The following is a 22397-nucleotide window of genomic DNA, read 5'->3' on the forward strand; positions in this document are numbered from 1 at the left end:
TGCCACGAAGACTAGTACATTTCAGATCTTTCCCACATGAAAAAATCTAATTGTTTTGGAGAAAAACAAATAGTTATTTTGGTTAAAACTAATAGAAGTGCAATATTTTTTAAGTTGCCAAAAATTTTTTTTTAAATTTCGAAATTTTTCAAAAATTCTTATTACTTCTACTTTTTTTTTAATAATTTAGATCAACCTTTTAGTTGTTTGATCAGTTATATATATGCCCATCAATTATAGCTGTTTTTTTATCTTTTTCGTTGTCATATATATAGCTGATGAAACCGGTAAAATACCTAATCTGATTTTTGGAAGCAAAAGTAGAAGTAATAAGCTTTAATTTGAGCCCAGGATGGTTGAAATTGACCGCTGGGATCAAAAGTTATAAGGATTTTAAAAATGGGGAAAATTACTGATTTTCGTAAAAAATCCGAGTTTTCATGATTTTTCGCTATTTTCAAGCCTAGACAACTTTTTACCTAGGCAACCATTTCTAACACACCAGCCTTTGAATTAAAGCTTTCTTACGGATACTTTGATCGTATTAGTACACATTTATGGATTGCGCCTTCAGACACTGAGTGGGTAAAGTTGAACCATGGCTAATTTTCGTTTATTTTCCCCATGTTAAATTCCCATAAGAGAATTTAAAGTGCCCGGCAAAAAAATAAGTATTTCGTAATCGCGGGAACCCAAGGTTTTTCGGGTTCTGGGTGGCCTAAGGAACCCAAAAAAGTTGGTCTGGGAGGTGTGCCCTCAAATTTCAATTTCGTTCACTCAGAACTCCAAAAGTGTCTGGTTTTTTCTGGATTTGCACATATATAGGAATTCATTTATGAAGGGATGAAAATGTAGGTCATACACAATTGTAATTTACTGTAGTGAGAAATTGCAGTGACTACGTTCTCACCGTTTATTATTGGAATATCACTCTACTCTAGGCTCTAGGACAATAATAGTTTTTTAATACAATATCTTTATCGTCGCCATCGCCATACTTGATCATCACATTATATTACACATATTCCTTATTCTATTTTCCATGTACTCGAAGTTTGCCGATTCGCGCTCGTCGCGATTTTCTCTTTAACTCTTTTCGATTGTAATTTTCGCTTATTACCCCCCTGGTAGAAATGTTCAGTAGTGACTCGCCTGCAGTCTATGCCCAGTTCAAAGTGAACTGGCCAGTGAGTTCAGCAGTGACTCGTCAGTTGCCATGCGATTTTCGTCAGATTTTTACCCATGCCACTGGCCAAGGACTGCCGAGTGCAGTAAAAACAAGTAAATAACTATAAATTGACCCATAATTATCCAGAAATACTTATGAAACTAATAAATAACGCTTAAATAACCATGAATAACATGTTTTAACCCGAATATTGTATTTTAACCCTCACAAAAATAAGTATTCCATGAACACACATTTTTGTAGGTTATGAAACTCGATGCATGAAATGTATTTTTTAAACTTCTAATTCTTGTTGACGTACTGTGTGAAATTCACCTTTAGGGGTATCGCACGTAAAAAGGAATAGCGAGGAATAGCAGCTGACAGCCAATCAGAAGTAAGCGTTAAACGGACTTGTTCCTTATTGAGGTGGTGGGGAGAGAACATGAAGGAATGAGTCCGTTTCAAGATTGCTTCTGATTGGCTGTCAGCTGCTGTTCCTCGGTGTACCTTTTTACGTGTGATAGCCCTTATACATCTTTGTCTCAATCAAATGTGAACATATAAAAAAACTCGCAAAACAGCATATACGTACGTACGTATTTTTCGGGAAGCATCTTGTTGTTTACGTTTCGAATAATTCGGAATCTTAGTAGTGCTTGGCCAGTGCCTAAGCAGTCATCGTGCTTTGAACTGGCCAGTTACTAGTCTTCTCGCCACTTTCTACCAGGGCCAAACACGGAGTTTATACAATTTTTTCTGAAGATTGAAAATATTGAAGCTTTAACATTGTTTTTAAAAACACAAGGTAGTCCATGAATAAAAGTTGCAAATCTTAATATTTTCATGTTAACTAAGAAAAATACAATAATTTTCTTCTGAATTAAATCAATCGTATGTACAAGTTTGGCACTGTTTGAAGATACTATCTTAAAAAGTCAAGTTATTTATAAACATATGCAGAAGAAATCAATACACATTTAAACGTTTTTCTTTATTTATGCTAGATATTATTCAGTATTCGAACCTAACTTTTCATTATGGTTTTATTGAAATCTTTTAATAGTATGATATTTCAATACCCATAATACTACCTTGTGTGTTTTAAAAAATCCGAGACCATTTATCGACACATCATAACAATTATCTTTCTACATCGTAAAAAATAAACAAATGCACCTTCTCTCTTCAAAGCCTATGATACATCCAACATCGAGCAAGCGGAAGCGAATAGCGCGATGAGCGAAAAATCGCTTCGAACGGCTCATTATTATAGAACGCTACTATACCGATTGTGGTATCCTTGTTCGAACGTGTGTGGGTTTGTGTTTGTCTGTTGGTTGCTTGAATGTAGGCCATGTCGGGCATCCAAACATTTTGGTAATCCTGCGGACCACTTTTTTTTTGAAATTTTCGCAAAGAAGGGTCGTAATTACTGTATGCATTATATATATATATATATATATATATATATATATATATATATATATGTATGTATGTATGTGTGTGCACATGTATTTGTATAGCTTAGCATTGAACGTAGAAATTTTGCGGAGACGTAGTTTATATAGTAGTTTTTAAATGGATTTATATTCCAACAGTGTTCAGATGTGTTTAATGAACATTTTTGTACATGTCTTATGTATTTTTATAGAGTCAAACACAATCGTATCAAATCAATTCATGATTTTTCTAGCTTCGTACAATATTTCTTATTACTTAATAAGTCGTGAATTCAACAAATAACTACGTGTACAAAAAGTTTGTTTTTACAGGTTTTATACTTCAAATGACGATTGCTTACCAATAAACGAGTAAACAAATACAAACATTTTTAGTTTATTTTTACGGACTTTTGTGTGATTGTAAGTGTATGCCATGTGTTATGAGTGCGAAAGTTCGAACGCCGTACGCGTAAACTGACAATCACCAAACTTTTAACGGCTGAAAAGACTTTTTTTAATAATTATTTTTTCTTCTATTTACATTACTTGACATTATCAGAGCTGAGTGATCATTTAAAATAGATTAAAGTATGCAATATTTATTTTTTTAACAAGAAATATTTCCACATGCGTAGGTGTGTATTTTTCAGTTGCATCGAATAATGTGTCAAATTCGAAAATATTAATCATACCATTTACACACCTCAATAATTAGTATAAAATAGTACAAAAGCTTTCTGTACGTGTAAAAAAGGAACACTTGATGTAATTTAATGTGCGTGGGTACTGCATCATACGTAAAAACACAATATCAAGTTGAGTGCAGTCAAATTTTTATAGCTATATGACTGACTATATAGATAAAAATATTCAAACGAAGCCCGGAACTGTAATAGAGCACCATATACAAAATATTTGTTCTACTCTTTGGATATGAAAAGTGTGATATGTCAAAAACTATACTTAAAATATAACGTGTTTAATACAATAAGCTTTTGATATTCATACTATTTGTCAACACAATCTGAACCGTGTGAAAACGTTCATATCATATATTTAATTTGAGCGCTAGTCAATTTTATCTTTTTTAGTGGTTCTGAAAATATTTCTCTTGTAACACCATATTATTATATCAATATACATGTATACATATATTAATAAAAATAAATTTGACAAAGTCAACAATATACAGATGCAATTGTGTGATAAAAACGACTTTTGCATTATTATAAGCTCTCTACATTTGGCGAGATGTTTTTTTCATATATATAATATTTATTTATTTATATATATTTATATTTTAAACAAAGACTTAGCTCCGTATGTCGAACTCGCTCAAGTGATGCTCTCAGTTGAATTACTCGTATCTATACTTTATTCCGACTTTATTTTATTATTCGTTGGAATTCCCCTTTAAACTGTCTTATTTGCATATTGTTCACCAATTTTCACTGAACATGATTCCCGCGTTCCGCTTTGGCCTTGAATTTGCGCGCGAGTGAAAAAATAGGGCCGTCGAATGATTTTTTTTCAAGTTTTCTTTAATTATTATCACTAAAAACGCCTGGTGTGTGTCCGTACTATACGCGATTTTTTACTTTATCTCTCTGTTTTATCTCATATAGTGCTGGTACAAGCGCTGGAAGAGATATTACGAAGGGTTTAAGGAAGGATGTTTTTCGAAGTTTTGAATACTTATATAAGATTAGTTTTTTCTCCTTTTTAGTACGTAGTGATTGGTACAGTTACCATATCGAGTATATTATTGTTGTTATACTGTCACTTATCTGCGGAAAACAAAGACGCAATCGATCATTGAACATTTTATTTAATCGATAGACTCCCTATTCTCCTATTCTCCAAATACTAGATTTTCCAATTCAGCAGCTAGTATATTTTTTTTTTAATTTTCGCGCTTCGTTGTATTTATATATTTTTGAGCAAATAATGGGAATCTATGAACAAAATCCAAGTGTTTGATGACAAATAGGACTTTGCAACAGTTTACCTTCGATACAAGATATTTATCTCGAGCATAAATGTGCGACCATATCAAGGGAAACGCGTCACGTTCGACGCTGTCGCAGACTACACGCACGACGCTTTGATACCTTTAAGTATAATAACGTGAACACGCTTGATTATTTTGTTTTTTCAGTATACAACTGGCAAGTTGTAAATTGTTCGACGACGCTTTCTTCTCTCTTGCCCCCGTCTTTGGTGATTCTCTGCTTCGAATTTTTTTCTCCAATTTGTCATAACTCCTATTATATAATCGTTTCGCTTTAACAACCACATTTTTTCTTTTAAAATATGTAATAACAGCACGCCCACGGTGAGGTACGTTACAAAACTAGTACAAAACTAGCAACTAGGTACAAAAAGGTTTTTTCTCATATTTTTACTGTTTGATAATATACGAAGGCCGCCCAGGAAATTGCCTCTGGGATCAGCACTTCCTGCAGATAATGCGTTATTCTGCATCTACCTTCTCTCTCGCTCTCTCCCCCCTTCGCTATGCGTTTCGTCGTCGATTATTTGGGTTTAGTAACCGCGCCTGCATTCTGTCACTCATTCTCTCATACTCGGATTCACTTTGCGTTATATGCGTCTCGTTCGTCAGCATCGTCTTCTTCGTACAATAGTTTTTACCTGGCACGAGCCGCACCCTCCGGCCTATTACCTTTTTCCTATTTTTCTTTTTTTTTATAATTATTTAACGGTCTGGCGATTTACACTTCTACTTACAGTTGAGTTTGCATAAAACGATAAAACTTGCCTTGTCATTGCAATACGTCGACGCATACGTAGTAATTCGAGCAGACATTATTCGTACATTGAAATGCTTGAATAGATTCTTTTATAGAATATTCGACATTTAAATATCCGAACGAAAGATGCTATCTGTACGTACTTATAATGGCCCGAATAATCAGATATTCCGCGGCGATTCGAATAATTTCAATACACGAATAGTCCTAAAAAAGCAGTCCATTTCTAGCTTTTTTGAAATCTTACAGAGCGAAATCGTCATCGTGATTTATCGTTTCACCATCGCAATGTATATTTCATTTCAGAAGCTAAAATACATCTGATTCGTCATAAACTTGGTCAGCCAAGTACAAACTTTCGCTGTCACGCAATGTTATCGAGAGCCGCGCACGTATGAAACTTTTAATGAATCCGTTATCTTTATCGCAAATAAGAAACTGATTTGCTTGCAGTCGTTACTTACTATTTGAACGATATTAATGTTTCTACTCTGCTTTAGGAAGATCATTCATGTGCAGCTTCAACTTTAGAATCTTATTTGTTCGCATCGCCGAGGACTTGCGTATATATTTTTGGTTAATACTGCTTGTATTCGCTTACAACAATAATATACTGGCGGTGCAAAAAGCGCATTCCCGTTGAGCTACGATCCGTTATTTTTACAAAATCACGGATCCGCTCAAAAAATTATTCGAATACATATCAGAATTGTATACTTTTATAAATACTCCGCGATCGGTTAGCTGTTACTTAAGTAATATGTCGTTTACAAGCTGTTTGTTAATTGGATTGAAAACGTCACTGTAATGTCTAAGCTGAGTACATTATCTTGTAATTGTTTATTATTTTAAGTCAGCACAATTTAGAAGCCTAGAAATGGCAGATAACCACGGAGTAAGCGCTTCGAAGGAACTGCCAATCAGTTAGTTGATTTGTAAACGAAAATAAAAAAATTACAACCGCTGATACTCGCATGGTTACAAAATATTGTATTTACTCCTATCATTTGCATTAAATAGATTATATTCGGCCCGCCGGAGGGTGCAAAGTCTGATCACGACAAAGTTCATTAGTGAGCTAATTCTCTCGTGATAAGTTCCAAATAGAAAGATTTTTTCTTTAGTAAAGTTGTAACAACTATCATACAGCATAGCTGAATGTTTGCGACTGTTGCTGATTGCGCTACGCGAAAAATTCTCGATTAAATATAAGTAAGTTTGTTATTCATTTATTTATTTTTGTAATTTTACGACACGTATAGAGTAGTTTTAAATAACATGGCTCTGAGTATTTTTAAATAGATTTTTCATTTTATTCGCGTTAGCATTTTTTCATCACCGTATGATGTGAAAATGAGCTAGCTGTCACCGCAGCTAGTGAAAGTTAAATCGAATCGCAATTTGATCAATATTCAAAAGTTGCATTTCAGATCAGTTCGTAAATTATAACGATTAGGTTGTAATGTTTAGGATTTTTTCATAGACAAATTACGATTCAAAATTTAATTAATAAACTTATTTTATTTATAAATTATTATATTTTTATATGTTTTAACAATCTATACAATAATTAACAATGAAAAACTTTGATAAGAATAAAGAACATGTAGCGTGAGTCAAAAGTTTTCTAAAGTTGATTAATCGTACTGTATATTCTTTATAGACTTCTTCCTTTACCCTTATTTTGTGTCGTTTTATATTGTTCAATCGAGTTCTTTGCAACGCAAGCAAAAAAAAAAAAAAAAATACATTGTCCAAATGCGATGTAATAGCACAACTATTCAATCAATCCAATACCGTGTTTTAATTATAAAGAGAAGTTCGTCGAAGTCGAATATTATAGGTATATGGTAGTGCATTGTCGGAGGACAAAATTTAACACATCATTTTACAAGTAATAAATTATGATTTGCAAAAATGCAATAACACGAAACCGCATGTGATGATTATCGAAAAAAAGACAAAGACTTTTCACTTACAGTTGTTACATAAGTAACGTGTCGCTGACTCAAAGACTATAGACCTTATTTCTGTATAATGATTTGAATGATTTAACCTTTTCTCGGTAGCTATATATTTTTTTCTTTAATTGACTAGACTTTTTGTGAGTTTCATATCTCGCTTATGCTTGATGTATGTAACGCGCACAGTCGTAGGTACATATACGCGAAATATTGTTCTTTTCATTCCATATTGCATTCGCGCATCTTGAAGCTTGAAGTAAGACTACCGAAATCTGTTTTGAATTTCAGTAATTACACGTCGCTTTGGTTTTGCCTTTCGATATTCCGATAAGCCATCGTGTTAGAATTGAAATCGGAATCGTTAATATTCATTTTGAATTTCTCAACTTTCAGTTATGAAATATCGAAAATCAGTAAATTTCTTTGAACTTACTACGACATGCAATAAGTATGTTTTTTTCTCTTTTACGTAGACATTGTAGGCAATTATTATTGTGTATAATATTGATTCACTTGTCCCGTCGACGCCTTTTATTTTTCTCTGTTAATTCTCCCTTGTATATTATTTAATATCACCGACCTATGATGGGGTATCTTTTATTATTCTCCTTCTTGTTTCTAAGTAGCGAAGTCTAGAGATTGAGCGAAGCGAGACGATTAGAGACGAAGCTGAAATCGATTTGACCTTAGCCCTGCCCTCCTTAAAGTGTAAGTTAAGTTACGACAGGCAAGATTATTATTAAAAATTGTAATATTTTTTTTTGTGATTTTTTGTTCAACCTTTTTTTTCTTTTATTAATCTCGTTTATCTCTATATGTCTTTACTGTCGAGGCTGAGTCTTATAGATTAAACCGCGTTTCTTTAATAATATTTCATCAATCGTACGCCGTTATAATTCGTAAGAAAAGTTCACGGTTTCTTCTTGTTTTATATTACACAGTTACGTTTAATTGCTTTGCGTCTATATATATGAAAAGAAACTTTCATGCTTCGTTTACAAAAAACCAGTTCGTTCGATACATATATAGGAATGAAATTGATTTGTCGCCAGCCGTCGTTCGCGTGCGAGCAATCGTGTACAAATGCAAATCAACAAAGTGTAGTTGCGTGTGTCTGTGTGTGTGTGCGCGCGCGTGTGTGTGTGAGCGATGCCGCCAGTAGCGCGGAAAAATGCGAAAATATTTATCTCTCACTCGGTCTAGATGCACATCTACAGCAGATTTTCACTCTATTTGCATTCGCATCAGCTTCAACCAAAAAACGTTCAATTGGCTCGTTCATGCCGTGCAAGCAAATAGGTCGACGGTATACAACACACTGATCAAAAAGAAATAAATAAAACTAGAGATTCTTTGGATTATACTTTCTTTTGGTGCGGAATGAGAGTAGCCTAGCTTTGATCAATTAAGTTGCGAGTAAGAAAGAAACGCTCGTGTCGTGTGTCGTCGATGTAGCCACAACCTGACGTGTGCAAGGCTAAATCATCGTGCTGGCTTTTGACGCGCTTATTATCATCTAGGTACTCTCTTTCTACCGTCTTATATGCCCGTATGCCTAAAAAGTTTGATTAGCTTATTTATATACGAAAATTCGATTCGAATATGCACCAGTCACACGGCGGCAGCTGCAGAGCGTATATCATAGTTTTTTTACGATTTTAATTTGTCTTTATGTATGTTTACTGTATATCGCGCCGCGATCTATATCTGTCATAATATTATACTACATGCGATGCGACGGTGAGCGCGTGAGTGTGATTTTTGCTTAAATACGCACTTTACTCGTACAATATAACGTGTACCTATATGCATATTTATGTATGTATATATTTATAGAAACGGAAAATGCGAATTCGAGTCTATACGTGCACAAGTTTCGCGAGCGCCCGCTCGCTCGCGCCATGAAAGTTTATATATATATATATATATATATATATATATATATATATATATATATATATATATATATTTGTATGTTATATAGAGAGCGGTAACGGTTTGAATTCAGCGAGGTTGGCGAACTAGGGTGTGTTATACAGTGCACAAAAGCCTTATGAGGGAGGAGGAAGAAGAGAAGAGGAATCGCGGGTAAATAACGTGAAAACTGCTGTGCTGCAGTGTCGAGTGGATGCGCGTAACGAGGTCGAGTAGAAAGTTTTGATTCGTTTTAGAAATTCGTTTCGGATGCGAGGGAGCGTAGCTACGGACTCGATAAGCGAGCGAAAAAATCGAGCGATGCGAGCTGCAGTCGGAGCGCCATACTTATCTAACAGCGTGAGATCTAGCGCGATGATCGAGTGCGCGGAGTCGGCGCGTCGCAGGCGCCTCTCAGCGCAGGGATTCGTAGTCGCTGACGAAGGAGGAGTAAGAAGAGGTGATCGACTCGGTCTGGGCACGAGACCGAGTGGTCGCCGCGGTCCTATACGAGGGAGATTGCGGAGAGACGCAAGAGTTGGTGTAGACCGGTAACAAATCGTCGTCGTCGTCCTCGTAGTCGTCATCGTCGTCGTCGGCGTAGTTGCCGCTGTCGTCCGCCGCGGGCGGCCGCTGCTCGTACGGCGGAGGCGCGATCCTGAGTAGCTGTGGATGACGTAGGTGCTGGTGCTGGTAGTGGTTGTATGACGAAAGCGGCCTGTGTGCGCTGCTGTAGCTGTAGCCGCGAGCGCCGCCGCAGTCGTCGCTTGCGCTGCCCTAGTCGTCGTCGTCGAGGCCGAGCAGCTCGGGCGGCAGTCGCCTGTGGCGGCAGCAGAGCGTCAGGCAGAGGACCCGCGCCGCCAGGCGGAACTGCGGGCTGAGGGTGCCGAGCACCACCGCCTTCCAGAAGCTGTTCGTCACCCCGAACCACACTACGGCGAAGCTCAGGAACGGCACCTGCAAGTACGAGCGCGTAAGCGCGCGCCACATTAGATCTCGCGAGTTTTATTGCGCTAATTATGCTTTTTTTATAACAAAGGTATGTGCGGATTGATGATGAATCGGTGACTTTAAAATTTACCCAAAGTTTCGAAAAATATTTCATCCACAAGTACAGAAAATACGCCCACTGTACTGAACGAGCTCTCCATTCTGCGAATCAGGGCACGATTGATTATACAGTATAGTGTCATTTAAATGTAGGCTTTTAATAAATAAGCAGAGATACTCATCAGTTGGAATGTATATTTGGAGCAACGCAATTACCGCGGGCTCAATTATTAGTTGTCGCTTACTTACTGCCGTGCTCGTGCTCCGCTGGCAAAAGGCCAGGATATTTGTAGGTCGAAGATTATACGCGAAATGCAGTTATAAGCGAAGATGCAGTCGATCGCTCCAGGCATGCTTGGAAACGAGAGCGAAACATAGTTTCGGAGAAAATAATTGAATCCTATATTATATTGTACCGTGCATGTGCTCCGTGTCATCGGGCTCACTGAACGCTCTTCCGATGCATGATTCTCGCATGTATAGAATAGCAGCTATAGAGAAACAGAAATTAGAAGCATAGTAACCTGTGGAGGTCCGTTAATCGAGGCCCAGATCTTGAGGCCAGCGTAGGGCGTCCACGAGATCCAGAAGGTCATCACCAGGACGAACGACATTATGTGACTGGGATTGCTCAGGTTCTCGGACAGGGCAGTGGCGTATTCCTTGTCGTGTATCGGCACGCCGGACCTCAGCTTCCTCATCATGCGAAAGATGTAGAAGTAGGTGTAGACGATCGTGATGACCGACGGGCCGAGCACGAGTATCGACAGGGTTATGGTGTAGGCGGCCATGTTGCCCCAGTCGAGCATGCAGATGAAGGCCTCTCGGTCGAAGATCGGCTTGTTGAAGCCGAGCAGCGGCGGGCAGCACATCATCGCCACGCTTATCCACGTGAACACCATCCAGCATTGGCAACGCGTTTTCGTTTGCACCGTCTCGTAGCGCAGTGGCTTCCTGCGAAAGGCCAAAATTCCCGTATAAAGTCGAAGCTTGCACCTTAACTCGATAACGCGCGTCATTCGCTTGGCTTCGTCTATCGGCGCGCGACCTTTACTTCTATGTATATTATGCAAGTGCGCGCGATCGGAATACAAGATCATCCGTCGTTCAAGGCTCGAAAATTCTCGTGGCAATAGAACGAATTCCGCGCGGATCTTATCACTGCGGCGCGTCAATGCAGTCGGTTAGTTTTGCCGCGGCGAGGTCGTGCAAAAGAGGGTCGAACCTGATGGCGAGATATCGATCGACAGAAATCCACATGAACGTGTAGACGGAGACGGCCCAGAGCGTGACCTCCAGATAGCCGACCAGTCGGCAAACGATGTCCCCATAGACCCATCTTCGCACCAGCGCCGGATACACCGAGAGCGGCACCACCAGCAGACCGCAGAGTAGATCCGCCGATGCCAGCGAGAGCAAGTAGTAGTTTATCACCTCACTGGGACCTGCAATCGTCGGTGTTTGCGCGTCAAGCTTACTTCGCGTTCAATTACTTATATAGGAACGATAAAAGATGATTCTCCACTCACCGCGAAAGTTGAGGTAGGTTGCGATGATGAGGAGATTCGAGAGGATAATGGTGACGCCGACCACGAAGATGAAGCCCGCCTGCATGAGAGCCTCCAGCGAGGGCTCCTCCATGCCGCCGCCCCTTCGCGCTGCATCCCCCCGCGAGCGAACTTATTTGAGGTTGCCGCGCGCAGCCTCTCCCTCCTTACTCCAAACTCTTTCACTTCTTTCTTCCTTCCTTCCTTCCTTCCTTCCTTCCTTCCTGTCCTCTTTCCTGTATCTGATCCTCGCACCCTATTTCCGCCTTTTCCTTCCTTACTGCCGCAGTCCCGGACTTTTACGAGGCAGCAACGAAGGAGAAGCAGCTGCCGCTGATACCTCTGCTACGGCGCCACGGCGGCAGGGAGCTGGTTTTCTGCTTCTCTGGATGCTGCTGCTGCTGTCGCGGAAGAGGATCAGTCTTTCCGCATCGCTGAAAAACAAATAGACGAGGTGAGCTACTCAGCCGTAATCGGATTACACGCTGCGCGCGCGACCTGTGTCGTAGGCGTGGGGGGATGTGTACAGGGTTCAGTTTTCCAAATTAACTTTTATACCTATATAGCATTCGCTCTCTGTGTGAACTTTCTGACTGGGTCACTGGGGGATGATGAGAACTTCTTTTGTTCAAATTTCAAAGTTTGGATTTTGAATCTTTCATTATATGTTATTCGATCGGAATATAACTATAAATATAAAAATACGTCGACCGGGCAATATTATAGTATTGTACACTATGCCAATAATCGATAACCGCGATTAAGCTCACCACTGCGAATCGTTTACGCGATAACCTCAGCCAAGCCATTTAAAACTCCGCTTCAGCAAAAGCCCGAAAAAGGCTGAAAAATTCAAAGCGCCCTAATTTCCACCTCTCATCAAGCTATTCTCGTGCACAAAAAGTTCTCTGCGTGGACTCGGGAAAAAGGCACATATAAGACGCCCGAAAAAGTACTTTTCTTTCTCTCGCACTGCTTGGGAATATTCTTTCTGCTATACACATACATACTGCGCGGTCGCAGTGGAAACCGCGATGCGGTATATTAAAAACGAGAACTAAACTCGACTTTGAAAGTGTGCGGCGGGCCACGTTAAAACGAAAGCAAGCCCAAAGAAGGTATTTATAATGCACCGCGAGCGATGCACAAAGAAGCACTGCGTGCTCTCTTCGTCAGAGCGAGATTTGAAAAGTGTTTCTCTACACAGATATAGGTATACGTATTTAATGCAGCACTGATGCTACGTTTATGCCCTTCCGATCGAGGTCCGCAGCACTTTGACCTCTGACGTGAATAAAATATGCATTGTACTTTGCAGATTTTATTATTTAATTAGAGTAATCGAATAAAGACAGTATTTACGCAAGTATAAGGCTTGGAAGTGCGTAACCGATCGATTTCTGATTGCGTGATTTGCAATTTAATCGTGCCGCTTCGACTAAATGTTTATATTGTACACTACGTATTATTATATGGCTGCAAGTTAGTGAAATCAACTTGTTACATAAATGTAATTGCTAGAACAATTATTCAGCGACTTGCAGATCTTGAATAGAATGTAATATAGCGAGATATTATTTTGAATTGATTTGAAACTTGTTATTCAATTATAATATTTCATTTTGAATTTTCACAAAAAAATATATAATTATAATAACAATAAATAAATAAATCGATAAAAAATCGATGAATAATTAATAGATGTGTCTTTGATAATAGGTACAGTAATTAATTATTCAGGTGACATTTGTTCAAATACGGTTGCGATTTTCCTTTTGCATAATTGTAGCGAGCTTCAATCTTTTTAATATTCTTCCGTACACTCCATACATTGCAACTGATTTGTATAGAAAATTGGAAAAAACTATCATTCCGTTGCTCTACAACGGAATAACAAATTATTAAAATGGACTCCGGCTTGATTAAAAACATTTTTCCGTTGTTAATATTGATATCAACTTGACTACTCCATCAAAATCCATGCATATTATAATAATTATTCCTATTAGATAAGAAATACAGTTTAAGCTCGGAACCATGGTATCTACACGTCATAATCTATCATTGATAATTTTTTGGGACCGAAGTATTATTTTCTCGCCGAAATTCAATGCGTATATCAACAGCAGTATATTGATAATGTACAGAGAGTTCTTAACAATATTAAGAGTGCTCCACGATTATTTCGGAAGTCAGAATCGAGTGCAGAGCTTTGCGGACAAAATGTGCAAAATATTAAAAAATGAGTTACATTAAGCCGGATAACTATGGGATAAGGGTCCCCTAACACTGAGTGAAAATAAGCGCGCCCTACTGGCATATACTAAAATTAAAAGCCCAAAAAATTCTTTTTGATTTTGCTTGACAGATTGTAGTTTTTAGAATAATCATACAAATTGGAATTGAGTTTTAATCGATTTATTATTTCATGCTACACTTGGGGAAACTTCGTTTTAGCATGAATTTTTACATAACTACTCATAATAAACCGTTTTCTCTGAGTAACTCATAAACAGCTGATTTTATACCGAGCAGACGACAATTGAGGTCTCATTTTCTTTCTATTTTTTAACAAACTTATAAATTGATAAACACTATAAGGAGAGTTTCCCCAGGTGAACAACGGATCAAAGTATTTTTTCCAAATTTTTCGGTTTATCTAAATTGTATTATAACGCCGTACTTTGTCAAGCAAATTTGACCAAAATCACTTCCGGTCTGTGTAGAGCACTCTTAACTCATGATTTTTTAATTTTTAATTCAAGCAAAGTATAACATTGCAGTGGTTGAGAGAAATAGCTGAAAATATGAAAAAGGTAATTCTTGATTAGTAAGAATCTAACTTTGTGGTGATGGGTACTAAATATAAACGCTCAAAATGAATTATGTCTCAACAACAGAATGTTTGATGAGTAGCTAACTACATTGCGTAGGTTTCAAAAAATCGACCCCAACCTATAGACTGATCTATAAATAGTCTGTATAGAAAAAAAAATATTCACACAGATCAATGACGAAGTATAAAGTATAAGCGAGAAAAGCTTTATATCAGCGGCAGAGGAACGAATCAAAATCCCATTACACGACCGCTTCCTCGGCCATTTAATTTTCCCTCAGCGTTTTGCTCGCGGCGAAAAGGGTCTCGAGAAAAGCCGCTTGGCTACAGAGCTTCACGGTTTCGATAGAGTACAAAAGGGGCTGAACGGTTACATTTGCAGCGGCGGCGGCGACGGGCGCGTATCGACCGCCATTCATAATTCAACCGAGTCGATTGTGAATGAGCCGTGCCAGAGCGCGCGCACCTGCGCTGCAGCGGGTAAGCATAGGCCTTGCGCCAGTTTTCGCTCCGCTGCTGCTGCAGTCGCGGCTGCCCCCGCTTCCGTGAAAACGCGCTCACCCTACCAACATGCGCATACGGCCTCTATACTCTCTCTTATACAATATACACCTATACAGTTGTGTTGTACTGGATGTGCGCCGGCGTTTGAGGTTTCAGCCAACGCGCGCAGATTCGACCTGCGGATCTTGTTGGTTTTTATGTCTTAGGCATGTACTTGCGGATCGCAGATACTTAGTTTTTCCAAGTTAGCGAACTGTTGATATTATGATGTGACATTTCTAATTTGAAGGAAAGTTTTGAAACAACTTTTGCGTATAGTCTTAATGGCTATACGCAACTTAAGGTATGCATAATCAGCCTTGATTTTCATGTACGCTATAAAAGTCTTTTTTTTAATGAAGTATTCTGAAAAGTTAACTACGCTGTTTACGAGCCGTGAATAATTTATTTTGAATGAGTACATGCATTAAACTTTTTCAATTTTCATGCATACTTTTATTTAGCGTCTTTTTAAATCGCAAAATCGTAATTCAAATTTTCGAATTATTTCACGTTAACGAACTTATCATTTGAGTTTATCAGTAACATTTACTCTTGTTCATTTCCTCTTTGAATAAATGTGAGACGCGTCTAGTTGCAGTGTATACATTTACACGATGCGAATGAGTGAGTATATTTGAAAGGAACCGTGTACGAGGTATACCGATGTATCAAGGCCCTAGTTTGAAAGAAATTTCGGACTTGCATTAAGTCTCAGTGTACAGCTGTAATGGTCGAAGTTTAAAGCTGGAATGAATTCTTTGAGCGAGAGACGTTTCACCCGTTTGATCGCGGGACCGATTACTCGATCTGTCACGCTATAGTTGTAAGTGATTCAAGTAGTTTATTAAATCATTTCAAAAGTACCTCACGCTTTAATAATCTATTTGAATGGCCGTTTACGTCGATTTTCATGCAGGGCGTTCAACAGGATTAGCATCGTATATTTTTGACATTTCAAAATGTATACTGATTTACACTGGATATAGATTCAGCAAATGATTATAGTCAATTCAAGATAATGAAAACAGAAAAAAACTTCAATAAGTCGCGTTCACAGCTCAACTGATCAATGGAAGTATAAAAAACTCCTCAACGTCGAAAATCTCCTGTGTTATTATAAAAAAATCAGGGATTTATAAAAAATACTGCTCGGTGGCAGCGTACTGACACAATCGAGGCCACTCGATTAATGCAAGAAGAAAAGCAGTGCGACAAAATGCCAAGTGCAATTACGTACTTCTGTAAGCGTGCGAACGTATAAGAATGCAAAAAAAGAGTAGGCTAAAGGGTACAGGTATACAATACATAATAAGTGCAGGTAGAGGCGCGCGCTGCGATAGAGAGAGCCGCACTATACGCATAATAGGCAAATCACGCTAGTGATGGCGGTGACGCGTTGACACGCGAGGTCGGTCGCGGTCAAGTCTGTTACATCATGAAAAGCTCCTTGGTGCGAGGAAGCCCCTTTTTAGCGTGTGAGTGCTATGGATTACGATGAGTTTGCGATGCACTTTCGCCTTCCACCGCGCATTATGTCTCCCTCTCTGTATCCGTCCGCTGGCACTCGGCTGTGTACCTATATGCGGACAGCGCGCTGCGGCTTCGATGACACGTGACAATAACACAGGAAAGCACGGCGTGTCTGCTATAGTGCTGCTGATGTTGGAATATTATATCGTGCCAAAGGCCAACAGAAGAGTGACCCCTGCCATTCCGCATTTTGGAATGGGCAGTTGAATTTCACACGGTGACAGAATAAAATCACACGGATGATCAGTATTTATTTATAGCCCCACCTTATAGACAGGCAGTCATAAGATAATTGCGAGAGAATTTCTTTCGATAAATGGTGGTTAGTATTTTCATGGATTTTTAAATGAAAATAAAGATAGTACTTGCTTTATGATATTTTTAGTAAAGGAAATTATTTAATCAAAGACTTCGATTAACAGCGAGAGGTGTGAGTGACGCTCGTGCCATGCAGAATTAATTGTATTTCTTGCTATTATTTTTTGAGGAGACTGTCCCTTTATATAAATTTTACCGACGATTCCAGGCGGCTCAGAGAAATGAGTATGATTTTTGTACAAAATCTTGTCAAAAATATGCCCGATGGCCTATTACTTTGGTTATAAATAAACTTTGGTTATAAAAAAACTTAATTCCAGGTTAACTGTAACTGAATTTTACCTCATTCGAGAAGCTTTAAAATTAAAGCTCGTTGAATTATTGCAAAGCATTGAAGCCAAGATAAATCTCCCCTCAGAAAAAGTGTCATTGAGAAAAAACGCAACTCGAGGAAAATTAATTCCTTCCCGCTGCGCAAGAACACTCTCTACGCGATTAACCAACAACACAGAGAGCTAGTGCAACCCTCAGCCAGAGTTCAGCCTCACGCATACACAACTACTGGCGAAGAAAAGCCTTCGCCTTTAAGACGTGAGAGTATGATCGCGGGACAAGAGGCCCGGGCTCGCGACCAACCCACTACGCCAGGCTAGGTATAGAGAAGGCATTAGCGGCAAAATATCGAGCCGCGCGCGCTCTTCTTATTTGCGAATGGCAATACCGAGTGTGCGGCGGCGGCGGGTGGCGCTGCGCTGGGAGTCGATGTCAGGGCCGACGACATAACCAATGAATCGGACGAATCAGGCCACATTCAAGGAAATCCGTTTGAATGCGGCAAATAATGCAAGTGGCTTCGCGTGCTCTTTCCTCACTTTCTCCCTCTTGCTTGCTCGCACTCTCTTTCAATAGACTAGCCTGCCTTCCGCTCGCTGCTGCTTTCGCTCGCGACCTTCCGCCTGCTAGTTGCTTTTTTCTCATTTTCACGAACGTAGATATTTTATATAGAGCGATTGATTGCGCCCGCGGAAAAGACGATGATAAGCTCGCCTGTTGACGTTACCGTGCAGGAAGATGCGGAATTTATTTTTAGAGGAGAGGATGATGAAAATCACTTAAATTTGATACTCGGTATCGGTATGCTAATTTATGTACTGTTGGTTTGTAGAAGCTATGAATCTGTACGCACAAGCTTGCGTATTTTTTAAAACTCATTACTTTGAGTCTTCATCAAAAACGTTTTTTACTTCAAAAAGGCCACTGCAGGCGATTAATTAGTAATGCATTTATTCCATTTAAATATTAATTAAATTTGATAAATAATTATATAATTCCATAATTACGTAATTAAAATTTCATTCCAGTTTAAAAGTGTTATACGCTTCTTAAAATGATATATCCGACTGAATAACTTATTCGTTGTATTCAATGAACTCTTTTTACATAAAATACGGTAATAAATTGGCAAGTATAGCTTCCTCTAAATTAATTTACAGTCATTAGATGTAATCTATTGCTTGAAAATATATAATATGTTTATCCTTTTTGTATTCTTTAGAAATTAACTAATAAGAAAGTACGACATAGTTTAAATTTACATGCTATCATCATCTCTGCAACATTTTTGTGATATTTCTTTTGCGCTATCGTGATTTGAATTTCGAACATCATGGCTCATCATTTGCTACAAGATAAAAGTGGATCGACAGATTGGAAGAATGATTTCTGATTCCAACTCTCGCAAGTTAAACAGTTATCGAATATGACCTGTAGATCCGTATCTGCATCAACAATCACACTATACTATGTATACATACGTTTCCACCCAATTAATATTTGAAACATGAAAAATAAATAATAAAAACCGGCTTTACAATATGGATTTTTTTCATAAACATTCAAGAACCATAAATAATTAATATAATTAATCTATCTACTTCATAAATTCTCTAATATTCAGCGGAAATAGGTTCTACTAAATATCTACAGCCGGAATCAATAATCTTAAAAAATAGAAGGCGTAAAATACCCACGTCAAACTCTAGTCTCTCTGCACTTGTATGCTGAGCGAACATTTCAAATTCTCATACACGCTCGTGACTCATTCAAACACTACATACGCACGTCTTTGATATGCGTAAAACGCGTACAGGGAGAGAAACTCGACGACTGTGGAAAAACCCTCTTTACTCGATAACAAGCTGAGTTAACCGAATATTCACCATACCACTGCAAGCTTTGTACAGCATACTAAATTCCATCGTTATTGCTGTCGGCATACCAGATTTTAAATTTTGAAAAAATTCAAGATATAAGTCGATTTTCATAATAATTAGAAAGTATAACCATCGTTACAGTATATACGTGACATGTTTTTAAAAGTTACCAAAAAATAATGAAACAACATTCGTATCTAATTATTCTAAGTATGAGATTAATTTTTGAATTAATTCTCATAAAGATATGTGTAATCCGAAAAGTTTAGGGGCCTTTGTGGGACCTTCGAGAAGAAAAACTCAATTGCTTATTTTTAGAAAAAGCTTCGTAATAGGTAAATTTTCTTAACATGAAAATCTTTAAAATCATAGTGATATAGTAAATTTTTCATCAAATATTAATACATTTCAAATGAACAGTATAAGAACATTGTACAATTGTTTGAGGGTAACAACGATTTTCATAAAATTGAAGCAATAGATAAGGTCGAAGGAAAAGCTACTTACCAAAGATAAGTGGCAGTTATTTTTCAAATACCGACAAGGCTATTGTTTTAACGTTTATGCGGGACGTGTTTTAGTATAAACTGTCACCACTGCGCTTGTACGATAATGTACTTGTAAGTATAGCCCCACATGTAGCAACAAACAATTTTTTGTTCGTATTTAAACATAGCAAAGCTCATTTTATTTCGTAAAAATTTAAGAGGAGACTGGGGTTATCGATGGAATCTCAACAACAGCTCTTATTGTCACAGTTTAAATTACAATTGAATAATAAGGCCCCATAACTAATATTCCTCATACTTGACATATTAGAAGACTGCCGGAATAACATATTTACCAGATAATTTTACTAATCGTAGGATAAGCCATGGAACACTGATGACAAAAAATTCCATTCACTATTTTTTTTAACAAAAGTTGAAGGCTTTTTACGCCCACGTACTTTTCGTGTGCAAACAATTGATGTATGAAATTGAAAAACGTGCGGTCGATATTATCTTGTCATGATTCTGCGAGTACATGTATAATTATGAGTAGCAAAAAGAATATATAATAAAATGGGAAAAATAAACGACTTGCTGCACATAGTCGCGTCTATAGAACCTGTGCACGAGTAAATGTCAGCGCCATGCCTCCGTAAGTTCTTATTATAAGTGTCTTTCCACTTGGATGCAGCTCGGATAGCATTACCCGCCCACGAGTTTTCAAAAATATAATTTCATTTCATCTTCTTCCATCTCTACATCCATTCCACTGATATACCTTGTACAGCAAGCAAGCATTAGAATCGAAAAGCGCGCCAACTTCGATTTTGCGCATAGATTTTTCTCACGCTTCGAGGTTCGTCGACAAAGATTTCGCAAAGCCCTTTAGCCCCGAGTAAAACCAGAAAACGCTATTACGGCCCAATTTTTTTTTCGATAAAAAGTTTTCCCTCCCTACAAAGGCAAAAGTAGCGCACTCGAGGTGAAACGACTCTCCTGCATAGCCGAGTAAACAGTCCGCAGCGCGTTCGTTCACGAGTGCATCTACATACATACGCGCGCACGCCGCGCGGAAAATAAGGGGCAGAAGGCGGCATCGGAAAACGGAGCGAAATTCGGTAAGCCACATCAGACGTATCATTGTCAGCGACAGTACAGGATGAAAGCACTCTCGAGCTAAATAAGGCTGTAACAAACGCGGGTGTCACTCGATATGAGGAGCGGCGATACATATAGAGGCATCGTCGGGAGATAACCGGGCCAACGCGAATCCCCAGTACTCAAAAAATCCTCACGGCACAATGACCTCGCACTAAGATCACAGCTAGCTGCGGAGCGCGTCACTCACAGCCGCGCACACATGGGCAGGGGGCCGATGTCGGGTGCATCGGCATCGTCCTCGTCAGCGGCGCTTCGAGAGGAATTTCCAATCCCTCATGAATATTCAGAGCCGAGGCGAACGAGCGGAAAAAAGAGCGAAGCGCAGAGGCACACGGAGGAGGCATCGTCAGCGTCTGGCCTGACTGTGGCGCTGCTGTGCCTCCGCCCGCGCGCGGCGGTCCATGCAGCAGCAGCAGCAGCTCGTTTTCGGGCTGCAGCACCTCCCCTCACCTCTGCGCTACAGAGAAATGGCCCGCGGGGAAAGAGAGACTGCCATCTTTGACGAGCAGCTGCGAGAATGCTCGGCTCGGCACCTTCTACGCCTCTCTCCCAGTCTCCGAGTCTCACCTTTTTCCTCTCATTCTGGCCCCGCAGCCTTAGTCTCGCCAGCTTCCTCCTGGCTCGCGGCTGTCGGTGTCTCCTCTCCTCGGCGCGAAGCAGCCCCGCTCCGCAGCAGCGACGCCGCAGTAAAGGCTGCAGCAGCGGCGGGCGCACAAGCTGTCACAGAGGAAAACGACGCACTGCACAGGGCTCGGGGCTACGCAGCGAGTACCGAGGAATACGAGGATCGAGAGCACGCGAGAGCGAGCTGCGCGCCGCCGAGCCAAAGGGTCAGCTGCTCTGTCCCGGCTGATCGGGCGGGGGGTTTACTACTGACGCTGCCTCCACTCGGGACGCCTGCCTCGCTCGCGTTTCACCCCCTCCCCGCTGGAGCAGCCTCCCTCTCGCCCTCCTCCTCCAGCGAATTTTGCACCCTCTGCTACCGCTGCTGTCGCCGCCGCTCCGCTGCTTTGTTCGACGAGAGATGTGTGTCTGTGTGTGTGTGTGAGCGCGCGGCGTACCTGGCGCGCGCCGCGAGCCCGGGCGTCGATACCGCTCGCGCGCATGCGCGCCACCCCCGCGACGGCGCATCCACCCTCTCCCGCTGTGTCTCTGGCTTATACCCCCGGGCGGCGCATTGGCTGCTAACCGTGTTCGCCCGCGTTTATGTATGAACGTGCCTGTGTGCGGCCGCGTCGCGTTCGTGTGCGGCTGACGTTTTATCACGAGACACGACGGATATGTGCGCGTGCGCGCGTTTTGGACGGTTGGATGATGCTGCTGCTGCTGATCCAGCGGATATGTGTCCGTATTACGTGCGCTGGATTGTGTGTGCGCGTGCGAGTCGCCACTGCTGCGGTGCACACGTGGCCTCGGGGAGATAGCTCGACGCTGCCCGTTTTT

General features: G+C 39.9%; 1 protein-coding gene across 3 annotated transcripts; it reads right to left on the minus strand.

Annotated features, from left to right (window-relative positions):
- Positions 1–9297: 9297 nt before the first annotated feature.
- Positions 9298–21987, minus strand: LOC100119146 (G-protein coupled receptor 52). Of its 3 annotated transcripts, XR_004226590.2 has the most exons (6): positions 21522–21987; positions 11842–12293; positions 11538–11757; positions 10837–11266; positions 10562–10666; positions 10229–10414 (listed from the first exon to the last, which is right to left on the minus strand). XR_004226590.2 is itself a non-coding variant. In XM_031922624.2 (5 exons), exons 2-5 carry the CDS (start codon positions 11951–11953, stop codon positions 10040–10042), a joined length of 942 nt encoding a protein of 313 aa, XP_031778484.1. In that variant the 5' UTR covers positions 11954–12293; positions 21522–21987; the 3' UTR covers positions 9298–10039. The 3 variants fall into 3 exon arrangements, 2 of the variants coding, with proteins under 2 accessions (XP_031778484.1, XP_031778485.1); XM_031922624.2 differs by lacking the exons at positions 10229–10414; positions 10562–10666 and adding an exon at positions 9298–10219; XM_031922625.2 differs by having other exon boundaries at positions 10228–10666.
- Between the last annotated feature and the right edge of the window lie 410 nt (positions 21988–22397).

This window comes from Nasonia vitripennis, chromosome 2 (genome assembly GCF_009193385.2).
Source record: "Nasonia vitripennis strain AsymCx chromosome 2, Nvit_psr_1.1, whole genome shotgun sequence".
NCBI lineage: Eukaryota > Metazoa > Arthropoda > Insecta > Hymenoptera > Pteromalidae > Nasonia > Nasonia vitripennis.

Excerpts from the sequence above, each read along its gene's own strand:
- LOC100119146 (XM_031922624.2), bottom strand. The coding sequence starts at position 11,953 with ATGGAGGAGCCCTCGCTGGAGGCTCTCATGCAGGCGGGCTTCATCTTC. Across the intron at positions 11,267-11,537 it reads GATCGATATCTCGCCATCAG|GAAGCCACTGCGCTACGAGA; the intron begins GTTCGACCCTCT and ends GGCCTTTCGCAG. Across the intron at positions 10,220-10,836 it reads CGATTAACGGACCTCCACAG|GTGCCGTTCCTGAGCTTCGC; the intron begins GTTACTATGCTT and ends TCGTACTTGCAG.